At 40.1% G+C, this 14,181-nt stretch overlaps 1 protein-coding gene across 1 annotated transcript; it reads right to left on the reverse strand.

Moving 5' to 3' along the window:
- Nucleotides 12,025–13,935, reverse strand: LOC109224167. Its single transcript, XM_019388754.1, has 3 exons — nucleotides 13,682–13,935; nucleotides 12,939–13,117; nucleotides 12,025–12,398 (listed from the first exon to the last, which is right to left on the reverse strand). Exons 1-3 carry the CDS (start codon nucleotides 13,933–13,935, stop codon nucleotides 12,025–12,027), a joined length of 807 nt encoding a protein of 268 aa, XP_019244299.1.

The raw sequence follows: 14,181 nt of genomic DNA on the forward strand, positions 1-14,181 counted from the left end.
AATAGTCGACATCATGAGAATTTTAGATTTCGTTCCGACGATAATACAATGGACAACAGAAGAAGATCCATGATAAATTCAGAGAATGGTCATTCAGGGAGACGTTTCCCTAAAGCAATCAATATGAGCAAAATTAAGCTTAAGAGACTGTATATGCCAGTTACGCTAAGTGTCACAATCGCGAGTAATACAGATGGATTGCCGCAAGGCGAGTAAGGATCATTAATGTTGTGAAACGAAGTCAAAGATGAAGAGGTAAAACATCCATAGGTAGATCCTCGTGGCTTCAGCTCTTAGTACTCCCCTAAAGGGGAGAATATGGAGTGATAATGGCATTAAGTCAGAGTTAAGCAGTTCTAGTAATTATGGAATGGTAAAAGAAGAATGCAATAAAAATGAGAAAGGAATGAGATTGCACTTATCCGAGTCCTACAGATATGCTATGATTCCAGAATGTTATGTAACCACGACGTCAGAAAAAGGAAGTAAGGGTTCCTGCCTGGAATGTTATTGATAAATAAGAAGCCAGTGCAAGAGGTAAGTTAGACAAAAGAAATAACCCAAGAGAGATTACGCGGAATATGGATATGAGAATGGGCCGACGAATAGTTAGTAGTTAATTCAGGAAGAGCCTAGTCATGACTAGATAAGAAGTTACAGACAAATCAGTAGATCATGCAAGATAAATGTAGTAAACCCCAACATGGAGAATTCAGCCTCGCAGTAATGTCATTATAATACTTGAGATATATTCAAATAGTCGGGGTAGTTCAAGGTTCTGTATGAGCGTTACGGGGATAAAAGAAAGTGCCGCTAGAAGACAGTCAAAATATCAGTTCAGAAGCAACCCTACAAGCACAAGGGCATGGAGTAAGCAACTACGGATGACTATAGGCAAGGAAGGACATCAAAAGGTCCGTAATAAGCTCACAACTTTGCGAGACTCAAGGGTTCTCCCTAAGTACTACAATGAAGGACTAGCTGACGAAATAAGGAAGAAGGCTTCAACCTAAGCACAACGACCTAAAGAGAAAATGGTCGTGTAACAACAGTCTCACAACAACATTGTAAGCATTCCAAAGGAAAGTGGCACCTACCGTGGCTAATGAACGGGAAGTAAAATAAAAACTAATATTCGAGATCATATGAGTTGCACGAAAACTCTGGCATGTGTGCACTAAGATAAGCTAAGTATGGATGCAACAAGGGGGCAAAAAGATCAGGAAAAGCAATAGCATACTTTGAAAGAAATTTAAGATAGGACGAAAGAAATTATCCGATCAATGATCCAGAGTTGGCGTTATGAACGCACTTAAGGGTTCGAAGTTTTATACATGCAGCATATACACCCGTAGAAGATTCTGGTATACGTTAAAAGAAAGAATTGAGCCCAGGACTTAGACGAAAGATTAAACTGTTAATGGATTGTATCATGCATATTCCTCAGCGCCCATGAAAGGCTAAACAGAATAACTAATATCATGAACCACAGATCGGGAGATAACTTAAGCCTACATGAATGCCGATAAGAAGAAGGAGGAAACTAAAGAGTTACATCAACGAAGTAAATAAGGAGTCTAATTATTGGACCCAGAAAATTATCGTGATTGAGAACATTGCAGGATAACTCTTAATATCAGAAGTACAAGAGAGATAGTACAATAGTCATATTTTATAATGGTGTACGATAAAGTCAGTTAGAAGAGTACCCGCCTCATAAGAAATCAATATGAAGCTCCCACCGAATTGTGTATACACCAGAGGTACAAGTATAATAATAGAGCTTCAAGTTATGGACGTGAATTATACCTATATAGGAGGAAGGTCATGAAAGAGATAGAAGATACGATACAAGATTTCAGAAAAGCATAAGGAAATCGGTCGTGAGGTAAAGTATGATAGAACGACAAGGTTTTAGAAAGACATGAGTAAGGATAAGAAAAGGGCAAGTGAGAAGGTCACGAAAATGGATGAGTCCTTGGGATTAAGCCCGTGAAAACAAGGAAGCTGATGGTTTCTCTAAATTATAGAAAGCTCGGTATAGCCTGAATAAACTCAAAGGAGTCTAAGACTATTAGCATTTAGAAGAGATGGAATGCTGCCCCGGTAGTAGAATAAAGATGTAATTGTGATAGATAAAGGATCACGTTTGGACCTTCGACTGAGTAATGATTTGAAGAGGATTTCATGAATTCTATGGGATTAAAATACCCACGTAAGGTGAATCACATTGGGATGCTATAAAATACGGTTATGGAAGTATAATATCGCTCCTAAGTGGATCAGTCTAATTACTTCAGGTGTCCCCGATGAGACATGGGCCCTAGCGGCAATGTATTACGTTAGAAGTTTCAAGTCTTCAAATGGTAGATTTTAGAACAACATTGAGGTGAATTAACAATGGATGGGTAAAAGTTACAAAGTACGAGATGAGATTGGGCCATCAGTCTTAAGATGAACAGTAATGAATAAGCGTTAAAGGATTTAGCTTTATGCATATAAGATAAACAACAAGAGTAACCAGGAGTTCGGTAGCAGACCTCAGTAACGATAAATCGAAGTAAGAATTATGGTATAGTATGGCCTACTTAGATATGGTAAAGCTAATGACGCCCAGAGGGATAGCTTGACATAATTTTGTATATGTTCATAAAGTGAAGCCTAGAGATTGTCTAAAAGCTGGAGGAAAGAGAAGAGAAGAGAAGAGTCGCATAGGCGCACATACAAAGTTAGAGTCATAAAAGATGCATGATAGAAGGTAGCAACAGTTACGAGATCAGAAGGAATCCGACTACAAGTCCTGGTGTGAGAAAGAGGCATAAAGGGGGAATGCCCTGGCCTTTGGGATTCATTCACAGAGCAGTCTCCTAGATGGCAAGAAGGATACTAAAGTCTATGGGTTATGAGAATGATAAGTGCATCAGTCAACATTCGAGGACGAATGTTCCAAATGGGGTAATGATGTTACACCCCATGTTTTTGTACGTGGAAGTACGCCACAAGTAAATTGATATAAGATCGGAAATGAGATTTTACGTGTTACATCTCGCGTTTTCGTACGTTAAAAGTTTCGTCTCCAACTAATCGACGCAGACTCGGGGATGAAATTATCTTGAGGTTAACGTATTTATGCTATTTGTAACAAGCGATAAGTAAGTGCCATAAAGAATAAAAGGTACATGAATTAAATAAAATGAGTAAATTCGTGAAGGTGAGAGGGGAAGCAAGTCAAGGAAAATGAATTTTAGTCCAAGTTTGGCATATTGGGATAAAATACGGGCCGAGCAATAATAACCGGTGTTTATGGACTAGTACCATAAAAGGTACCACATGGCCATTATAGGTGTATAAGGTATGTTAAAAGTGAGTAGTATTCTAAATAATTTGAGATAATTTTTAAATACGTAGGTAATTGGTTAATTAGCGGGTAACAGGTCATTACCTAGTTAATTAACAAGTTGGGGGATAAGATTAAACCCCCTAACCAAAATGTGGCAGCCAAGTACATTGTCAAAATATGACTCTTAAATGTGGCAATTTTAGAGCATATAGAGTCCTAGTCATATTATTGTGTGGGGCCACCTAAAAAAATTGGATAACTTTTATAATCTTATAACAAAGCATTTCAACCAAGCTTCCATACATTTAAGTAACGTTAATTGTAAAGCTTCAGCAAAACTTCCTTATGTAGTAGTAAGACATATTCCAAAAATCCTAAACCGTGGAGATTTTGCAATTCTCAAACTCAAGAGAGTTAATGTTACACCTTCTCCAGAAAAAGGTAAAACAAACTTTGAATATTGATCTTTGTCGTCATTATTAAGTGGTCTAGAAGTAGACAGGGATACAACTAAATTTATTTTCCATTTCATAAAGCAAACAGAAATATGAAAACTGAAGTATATTACTATGGTAGAAGGCCTTGAAAAGGGAACAAATGACTTACCAGGAGAGTTGCGTTGTGCCTTGACAGCGTCGAAGTTTTTGTATGTATAGCCCCAGTTAATATGGTCATACCTTTTCCAAGAATATCATATAGATTTTTCCCTATTCCAGGTATGTTAAGGATATCCCTTCTTTCTTTTGGCATGATCCATACGGTACAAATGAAACGAGTAAAATACGCAACTTTCATAAATGACTCTGTTCATAGAAATGCTAGGGGTGTCTATATTCTTGATTCCCCATGTGAATTATTATTATATCTTCTGTTCATGGGTCTCAAAAAATACGTATTTGATAAAGTTTATCCGAAAGGCATATTGATTTTTATGGCATTCCGAGAAAATCTCATTAACACATTTCTTATGCATTTCATGAATTTATACATGTCCAGATGGCGTTATATACGCGTATTTTATATGTATATATATGTATATGGGATATGGGAAAAGGTTACGGCGTTATATACGCACCACCACCTGATCAGCCGGTATACGTTGATGATTTTGCCCACAGTGGCCGAGAGGATATGATGGAATGCCCTTAGAGGCTTGACGATATTATGAACCCACATACTTATGCATGACATGATATTCATACGCATATGCATGACACTATAAGTATTTCATGATTTACAGAGTTGTCCATACTTATAGGTTGAGTCATGTACTCTATATTTCTTCCATGTCTTTTATACAATTATTTATGTGCCTTACATACTCGGTACATTATTCATATTGACGTCCCTTTTGCCTGGGGACGCTGCATTTCATGTCCGCAGGTCCCGAAAGACAGGTCGAGAGCCCTATAAGTAGGCTATCAGCTCAGCGGAAGATGTTGGTGTGCTCCATTTGCTTCGGAGTTGCTTGTTTAGTTAGTATGATTTAGACTTTGTTTGGTATGGCAGGACTCTGTCCCGACCTTTATGAAAATTATGTATTCTTAGAGGCTTGTAGACATATGTCATGAACGTAAAAGATTGTATGGCCTTGTCGGCATATGTTCAGCGTACGAGTGGTTATTTCGGTCTTATAGGCCTGTATGTCTTATGTATAAATTGGTATTACATGTTGTATTCTACTTAACTCACGGCAGCCTTCCGGCTCAGTTATTAATGATAGTAGGACATGAAAAGATATGTTATGTTGGTACTCGGTTGAGTAAGGTACCGGGTGCCCGTCGCGGCCCATCGATTTGGGTCGTGACAAGAAGGCTGGCGTAACAATTTTATATACAGTTCACGCAATATCAGATCAGTAAAGAGCGGCATTTAGCACATTAGGCCCAAACATGAAATATCAAACAATCACAAGAAAGCCAATCATAATAGTATTCTAAGCTCGAATTATGAACCCTGAACTAGAAGTTCTGGGATCGTTTCCCCAGCAGAGTCGCTAGAGCTGTCACACCTCTTTTTTACGGGGATATGAGTTTATTCACTTTAAGTGACGTTATTGAAATGTGATTATTTATTTTAATTATAGAGTCTTCACTTGGAATAATTATTGAGGTGTCCCTAGTCAGCAGTTTATTTTAAAATCCCAATTCAAGGAAAATTTGACTCTGTTGAAGTCTGTAAAACATAGAAGACCGAGTAAGGAATTCTGTTAACCCAGGAGAAGGTGTGAGGCACTTTCGAATTTTGTGGTTTTAGCACGGTCGCTTCACAATTAAACTCAGCTTAATTATTTGATCATTACATGTTTTTAACCTATGTGTGTTCTTACCTTTTACCGTTTTATTGTATGTTTTAAGTAATTAAGGATTTTATTTTGTATACGATAGAAATCAGAGGGCTCAATTTTGTGATCACTAGGGCGCCTCAAAAAAAGACCACCCCCGGAGGCTCGGAGTTTGCCCCCGAGGGTTCCTGATGATCGACCTCGAGGCAGTACAAACCAACGGCTGCGACGCACCAACGGGAAGTTCCCAAGGCACATGATCAAGACTGACAAAGCCTGCGAGGGAAACACTAGTCTGTACCAGACTAGTAAGTAGCTGTTCCAGCTATGTTTCTTTGTAATAATTACTCATGTACTATGATGGGATTTCCCTCCTTATATAAAAGGGATCCTTGTCATTTTGTAGGAGGAGGGAACACACAAGATACTTCATTCAATACAAGAATATTCTTTCTGCTCTCTAACTTAAACATACTCTCTATTTGACTCTGTTGCTTACATTTATTGCTTTATTTACATTTATTGTGTATCATTAATCGTCCTTCATTTATTGCTCATTATTGGCCATAAAGAGCCGCAATCACAACCCTAATAGTTGTTAATCCCCCATCAACGGCACTTAGCCAGGCATCTAACTTGGCATCGAGGCCCCGCACGCGCTAGCTCGAGGCCCCGATTCTCAACCGTTTGGTTTGGTTTCTAAAACCATCTTCAATCTCTTATATTATTTTCTAACCCCGTCACTTATCATCTACTGCTTAACAACTGGCATAAAAATAGATCACATATTTTTAGAACCACAAAATCAAATCTAATCGTTATTACCATTTTCAAGGCAAACAGTTTGGCGCCCACCGTGGGGCTAAAAATAATAGTGATTATTTTCTTGCTGGTTTACTACATAACGCAAGTTATCTTTCACACTTTTTCTTCCCCAAGATCTTCGATTTCAGGTCAAAATGTCCAACTCAGTAAACGAACGTGAAAACAACAATCTTGAGGACCATGGAGAAAACGGTGTAGCTGTTCCAGGTGTTGGTGTACCACCACGAAACATTGGGGACGCGCAAGAACCAATTCCCATGGACGCGGTCTCGCGCGACGCTCAACACGTCGAAATAAGCTCCCACATCAACAGGAGCATACACCAAGGAGATCAACAAGAAGCTCAGAAAACTCCGGCTAGGGAAGAACAGGAAGTTAGCCTTCACGTTATTTTTGAAATGTTACAGGCACAACAGCTGGTGATTGCTCAGCTTCAAAGTCACCAAAAAACTCCCAGCACGGTAGCACCGGAAACGGCTCCCCAAGCCGAGCAGGTACCGGAAAGATCAAGCAACAACGGGTCGACAGCCGACCCCGCCATCATAAAAATGCTCGAGGACCTCACAAAGAGGGTCGAATCGGGCGAGAAGAAGATAGAAGCCAACGACAAGAAGGTGAAGACCTACAATTCTAGGGTCGATCAAATCCCGGGCGTACCCCCGATCCTGAAAGGTGTCGACTCCAAGAAGTTCGTGCAAAAACTGTTCCCGCAGGAAGCGGCTCTAAAACCCATTCCAAAGAAGTTCATAATGCCCGATCTTCCGAAGTACAATGGAACCTCGGACCCCAACGAGCACGTCACTGCTTACACTTGTGCAGTAAAAGGCAACGACCTGAAGGACGACGAGATCGAATACGTCCTACAGAAGAAATTTGGAGAGACGCTCTCAAAGGGAGGGATGATGTGGTACCACAACTTAGCTCCACACTCGATAGATTCGTTTGCCATGCTGGCAGATTCGTTCATANCCAACACTAAATACAGAGATGAATTGAAGAAACTTACTTTGTCATTAATAAACGTTAGATTACAAAAAGACACATGAAGGGACCTTACACACAATTACAAATCCTACGAAGGGTCCTTATATAGAAACAAAGAAGCAAAAGTAACAGTTAAAAGTCTAGTCTGCTCTCGGGGGAACATCCTCGTGAGCAATGCCTTCGAGAATCGTTTCTTTGGGGCCCCGCCTCGACCTTCCAAATGGCAACTTCAAGGATGAGGAAGAAGCAGAAAATGATAAAGAAGCAGAAAAAGATGAAGAGGGGGTCGTGGCTCGCCAAAGAGCAAAAGCTCTTAGCAGGCCTTGCCGGCACGGCTACTTTGAGTCCAATTCTTGGAACATTGTGCCGTGCAGGTTAGTAGCTGGTAGCGCCGCTTTACTCCACGGAAAGCAAAAGGGGTGAAACGCCACACCCAGCTGAATTAGGGAGGTGAGCAGCTGTGTAAAATTCGAACGTCCTCTTGAGCAGCCGTGTAAAGTTCGAATACCTTCCTAAGTAGGAAGAAATAGGCGCCCCTATCTCGTCGTCTCGAGCCAACGACGATAGCAGTAACAACAACAACAACAACAACAAAAACCAGTTCGATCCCATTCAGTAAGGGAAAACTCTGAGAAGGAGCCATAACACAACTGACAAGAACGCCTTCGTGTGACCTTGCGGCCGCAAGCTTTAAACATGGGAAATAAAATGGGATAGCGACGAAGAGAAGTAAGGAGCCGAAAATTGTTGAAGAATGACTGAATGAAGTTTTGGTTCAAGAAAGCTTCCATTTATAGAAAGGAGGAAGCGTGACCAACAGCGCAATCAATGCCTCTGGGAAACGTGCCGACAGCGCAATCTATGTCCTGGGAGAACGGATCGGCAGGCGCAATCAATGCCTATTGGGAAACGGATCAGCGGCGATATTATCGCCTTGAGAAAGTAAACTGGCGCAACATCAAGTGTTCCTCGGAAAGACGTATCGATGGGACATCTCAGTTATCGGAAAAGTTGACGTCATGAGCATGACATCATCGCAAGAGGCTCGAGGGGATTGGTGTCAAGATCGTTTCTTATCATTTTATTCTAAGAAAGGGGACTATCTATATACGGTAGAAATTAGAGGGCTCAATTTTGTGATCACTAGGGCGCCTGAAAAAAAAGACCACCCCCGGAGGCTCGAAGTCTAGCTCAGAGTTCGCCCCCGAGGGTTCGTGATGATCGACCTCGAGTCAGTACAAACCAACTGCTGCGACGCACCAATGGGAAGTTCCCAAGGCACATGATGAATACTGACAAAGCCTGCGAGGGAAACACTAGTCTGTACCAGACTAGTAAGTAGCTGTTCCAGCTATATTTCTTTGTAATAATTACTCATGTATTATGATGGGATTTCCCTCCTTATATAAAGGGAATCCTTGTCATTTTGTAGGAGGAGGAAACACACAAGATACTTCATTCAATACAAGAACATTCTTTCTGCTCTCTAACTTAAACATACTCTCTATTTGACTCTGTTGCTTACATTTATTGTTTTATTTACATTTATTATGTATCATTAATCGTCCTTCATTTATTGCTCGTTATTGGCCATAAAGAGCCGCAATCACAACCCTAATAGTTGTTAATCCCCCATCGACGGCCCTTAGCTGGGAATCTAACTTGGCATCGAGGTCCCGCACGCGCTAGCTCGAGGCCCCGATCATCAACCGTTTGGTTTGGTTTCTAAAGCCATCTTCAATCTCTTATATTATTTTCTAACCCCGTCACTTAGCATCTACTGCTTAACAACTGGCATAATAATATTCTTAGAACCACAAAATTAAATCTAATTGTTATTACCATTTTAAAGGTAAACATATTTAAAACAAGTTACGATGTCCCGCACTTGTTATTTGTACATATTATAAGTCACGCCACATGAAACGCACCCGTAATTTACAACATATTAATTATTAATTATTTGTAGGGTACGTGCACTTGAATTTGGGATTACGTATCATAGGTATGCCACGAGAGCCGTACCCATAACCATGACAATTAAATTATTCAATGCGCGCCTAAAGCAACTAGCGATGTTCATGAATTAATTTCCCTAAAACTAGTTTAGGATTATTACGAGGCCATGAGTTTATGGAAATTATTTGTGAATGAAGAGAAGTAAATTAGTTCTGAAAATGCGGGTTAGCCTTGGTAGGCTTCCCTATTTGGCACAACTACTTGATGACCTCAATGAAAACCAATTTGGAGATGATAAAAATTCCCTTACACACAAATCCCTTTGCTATTATATTTAACTACTTTATTAAAACTTATTCTTAGATTCTTTGAAAAATATAGTATCCTAACTTAAGATACTAACACCATAAGTACTCATTAAATTAATCCAAAATAAAGATGAATAAGATTGAGAAATACCAAACACTAAGATGGACAGCTAACATGGTATACGACAAGACTAATCTAAAACAAAGCAAGCAAGCAAATTTAAAAACCTACCTGTTAGAAAATAATTGAAACCCATGGAACGTCCCCACCTATCTCAAACAGAGCAAACAGAATGCTTAAATCACTTAAAGAGCAAAATATGAATCCATACGTGCGTTCCTAATCATTCTGAACTACCAAGAAGACACTTAATTTTCAAAGCATTTAAGAAATAGAATAAGGAACCAAATCTCTAGCAGAGTCCAGATTCGAGAGAAACAATTAGCACATTTACACAAGATCCACCTTAGTGGCCAGCCATAGAAAATCTGATCAATCCCTCTTAGCAACTCAACATCAATGATCCAATAACACCATAACAATTGATAAACAAAATGAAATCACATGTGAAAACATGCTGAGAGAGAAGAGGTGATCCATCAACAACATTCATAAAGCTATTGTAATAAGATGAGATAAGAACAAAAAGGACCTTTTATAGATGCATCTGAGCTTTGATTCTTTGACAACTGTTGAAGCTTAAAGACTAACAAAACCGCGTACAATACCTCAACAGAAAATCGACCAAATTATCGAAAACTCAAAGCCGACTCAGGAAACTCACTAAACTTTGATGACTTTAAACGGCTAAAATAGAGCTTAAACTGCAGGTCTTTTAGTGATGTAAGAAGCTGGTTTTCGGATTATTTTAATGGAGGTTTTGCAACGTTTTTGGACTGGTTTTAGGACTGTGTTACGGGAGAAATAGAGTTGGGTTAGGGGTGAATTTAGGGACAATTTTAAGCTAGTTTCAAGCTGAGATTTATGGAGGATTTCACTAGTTTTTTGGTGAAGCATTGCATTTTTGCTGCTGCTATGAGTAAGGAGAAGCAGTCACATTTTTCTTTTCCTTTTTCCCCATTTTTTCTCTTTTTTCTCCCAATTCTCTTTATGTCCTCCTATTTTGCTATTACAATGATTTTCGATAAATTCCATAAGCGTGTGTGGGTGAAAATTAACTGAAAAGTGAGACAATCTGAAATAAAACTAGATCTGCACAATTCTCAGCACAACTGTCTCTGTGAGTTTAAAGAAACTTTTAATAACTTGTATGAATCTACAAAAATCAGGCAAAATTTTACATCTAAACATTTGAATATTTAATATGCACATGAAAATCAAACGTCAAACAAGAGCAGATAGTTCATTAATATAGATAAGATAGAATTACAGAGTAATTGATGTGTTTACCTCTGAGCAGGAGATACAAGAGCAAACAACCAAATAAAGCTGGGATGTAAGAATGGACTTTAGACCACTGATTTTTGGCGAAGGAAAGCAAAGCAACAAAAATTTTAGAAGCTCATTCCGCCTTTAAAATTCAGAAATCATGTGATAAAGTAATGCAATTTGAAGTTTTAAGAACTGCAGGTCTGAGCGAAAACTTTTTAATTCCTGAAAATTTCCCTAGCTTTATTGTGTGTGTTCGTGAGTGAGTGTGTATTTCTGCGGGTTTCCGTGAATGAAGATGAGAGTGAGGGTCTATTTGTAGAAGTGTGGGTCAATTCGTGTGAGGGGAGCTTCCTTCTCTTTCTTTTTGAGTGAAATGAGGTAGGATAGTTTTAGTGAGGGAAAAGAGAGAGACGACGCCATTTGGTGTTAAGGAAGGGGATGGGTCAGGTTAGTGATTGGGCTTGGACGGATATTGAAAACAACTGGGTTGTTCTAATTGTTTAGCCCAGTTAATATAGAGTGCGCAGCCTCTTTTACTTTCATTTTCCTTTGTTTGATCCTCAAAATTAGCCATTTAGTTTAAAAATCCTAATTAAAGTCTATTTTGCACATTTAACCCCGTGGTCTATTTTGTTTTAATAACTAACTACCTAATTAATTAGTTTTATAAATTAAAAGAAAAAGAAACTAATCAATTAAACCTAAAATACAAAATGCAAAGTGAACTAAATGCATTTTTGTGATTTTGTATTTTAGTAATGCAATAAATATGTAATTAAGATCTAAAAATGTGAGGATTAAATATAAAATATTTTTGTCATTTTATGATATAATCAAATAAAATACAAAAAAAAAACTCTTAAAATTCTATAAATTGATTAGAAGCCATTCTTGAAAGGCTTTTTTGGAGTAATTTGCATTGGGGCAAATATTACGTGCTCACAACGGGCTCCAGGATTACTTTATCGACATCGAACATTTTCTTTGCGGCCGAGTGTTCCCCGTAGATTGTTTTGACTCCTCCCAGAGTGGGAAATTTCAACGATTGATGTAAGGCTGAAGGCACCGCTCTCATACTGTGAACCCATGGCTTTCCGAACAAGGAATTGTACCTCATATCCCCCTCGATCATGTAGAACTTTGTTTCCTGGGTTGTCCTAGTAGTGTTTACCTGTAAAGTTATCTCACCCTTCGTTGTCTCGCAAGCCGTGTTGAACCCGTACAACATCCAGACTGTTGGTATTACTTGGTCCGACAATCCCAATTGTTCTACGACCCTCCTTCGGATGATGTTGGCCGAGCTACCTGGATCAATCAATACATGTTTAATTCGAGATTTATTGATAAGTACGAATATTACTCGTGCATTCTTGGGAGGCTACATGATGCCATCGGCGTCTTCGTTGCTGAGCGAGATAGGCCCTTCTGGGACATAGTCCTGGGTGCATTTTTCCATTGTGAAGAAACTTTGGTGCGTTTTATCATTGGCCCTTGGGGGACATCCACTCCCCCAATGAACATGTTGATCACACGTGCTAGGGCTCCTCTTGTTCAACTTGCTTGTTGGCGTCCCTGTTTCTGAAATGATTTTTGGCCCGTTCGCTCAGGAATTCTCGAAGGTGCCCATTGTTGACTAATCGAGCTACTTCTTCCCTTAGCTGTCAAGATCTTCGGTCCTATGACCTTGAGTACCGTGGTACTTACACACCAATTTATGATCCTTTTGGCCAGGATCGAACTGAAGTGGTCTAGGCCACTAGGTTTCTATGATGCGTCCTATGGCCGACAGTATAGTTGCAGTGTCTATGTTGAATTTGTACTCCGATATTCTCGGCGTGTCCCTACCCCTGAGCAACCTATCAAAATCGCTTTTTCTCATTAGGCCTCGGTTGCTCGGTCCTTGATCATTTCTGTTGTTGTTCCTTGTCGGGTGGTGCCCGGATTTGTTTTCCCTCTGATCTGCACCATACAGCTGGTATCGATCTCGAACCAGCCTTGGCTCCTGGTCGATGATTCTCTTAGACCTGTCATTTGCTCTGTTAGGCTAAACAGACCCCGAGGGAGCCCCTAGTTGGTCGTCCTCGACTCTGATCTTCGATTGATACCTGTTATGGGCGTCGGCCCAGGTGAACGCCTGGTACTCCACCAAATTTTGCTTCAATTGTTGAGAAGTCACGAAACTTCGGGGTTGGGCCCTTGAGTAAATGCCTGAATGGCCCAAGCATCCGCGACCGGGGGCAAGTCCATCTTTTCCATCTGGAACCTCGATATAAACTCCCTAAGCATCTCGTTATCCCTTTGCTTGACTTTGAAAAGGTCCGACTTCCTCGTCTCGACCTTGATGGTGCCGTCATGGGCATTTACAAAAGAATCTATAAGCATAGCAAACGAATCAATAGAATTCGGAGGAAAGTTGTGATACTATATCCATTGCTCCCTTGGACAAGGTTTCCCCAAATATTTTCAATAACACCGACTCGATCTCGTTGTCTTTCAGGTCATTTCCCTTGATTGTGCATGTAAAGGAGGTTACATGCTCATTTAGATTTATGGTCCCATTATAATTGGGAATGCCGGGCATTCAAAACCTCTTCGAGATCTGCTTTAGTACCGCGCTCAGAAGGAAAGGCTTCTGAACGAATTCTTTGGAATCTGGCCCCTTCAATATTTGGGGTGCTCGCGGGATCTGATTGACCCTGGAGTTATAAGTTTCCACCTTCTTGCCGTTGGCCTCTTTCTTTTTCTCGCTAGACTCCACTTGCTTTATCAATGCTTCGAGCATCTTCATCACCTCAGAAGTTTCCCCGGGCTCGATCATCTGGTTCCACGGTAACTTGTTCATCCCTTTAAGTGTTTTCCATGGTCCGCACGGGCTCGATCCTATTAGGGACGTGACTCTAGGTCTGCAACTGTGCTATTGCCGCTTGCTGAGCTTGCAACATTTCGAAAATCCACTGCAAGCTAACCCCATCACCTTCACCTTGGGGCGCTTCATGAGCCGATGGCCGGGGTGCCCCGCGAATGCCGTTTTCGAGGTCAGTTGGCAGACTGATGTTTATGGCAACCTGTGAGTTAGTATCGATCGGGT

The sequence above is a fragment of the Nicotiana attenuata genome, chromosome 3 (assembly GCF_001879085.1).
Source record: "Nicotiana attenuata strain UT chromosome 3, NIATTr2, whole genome shotgun sequence".
Taxonomy (NCBI): domain Eukaryota; kingdom Viridiplantae; phylum Streptophyta; class Magnoliopsida; order Solanales; family Solanaceae; genus Nicotiana; species Nicotiana attenuata.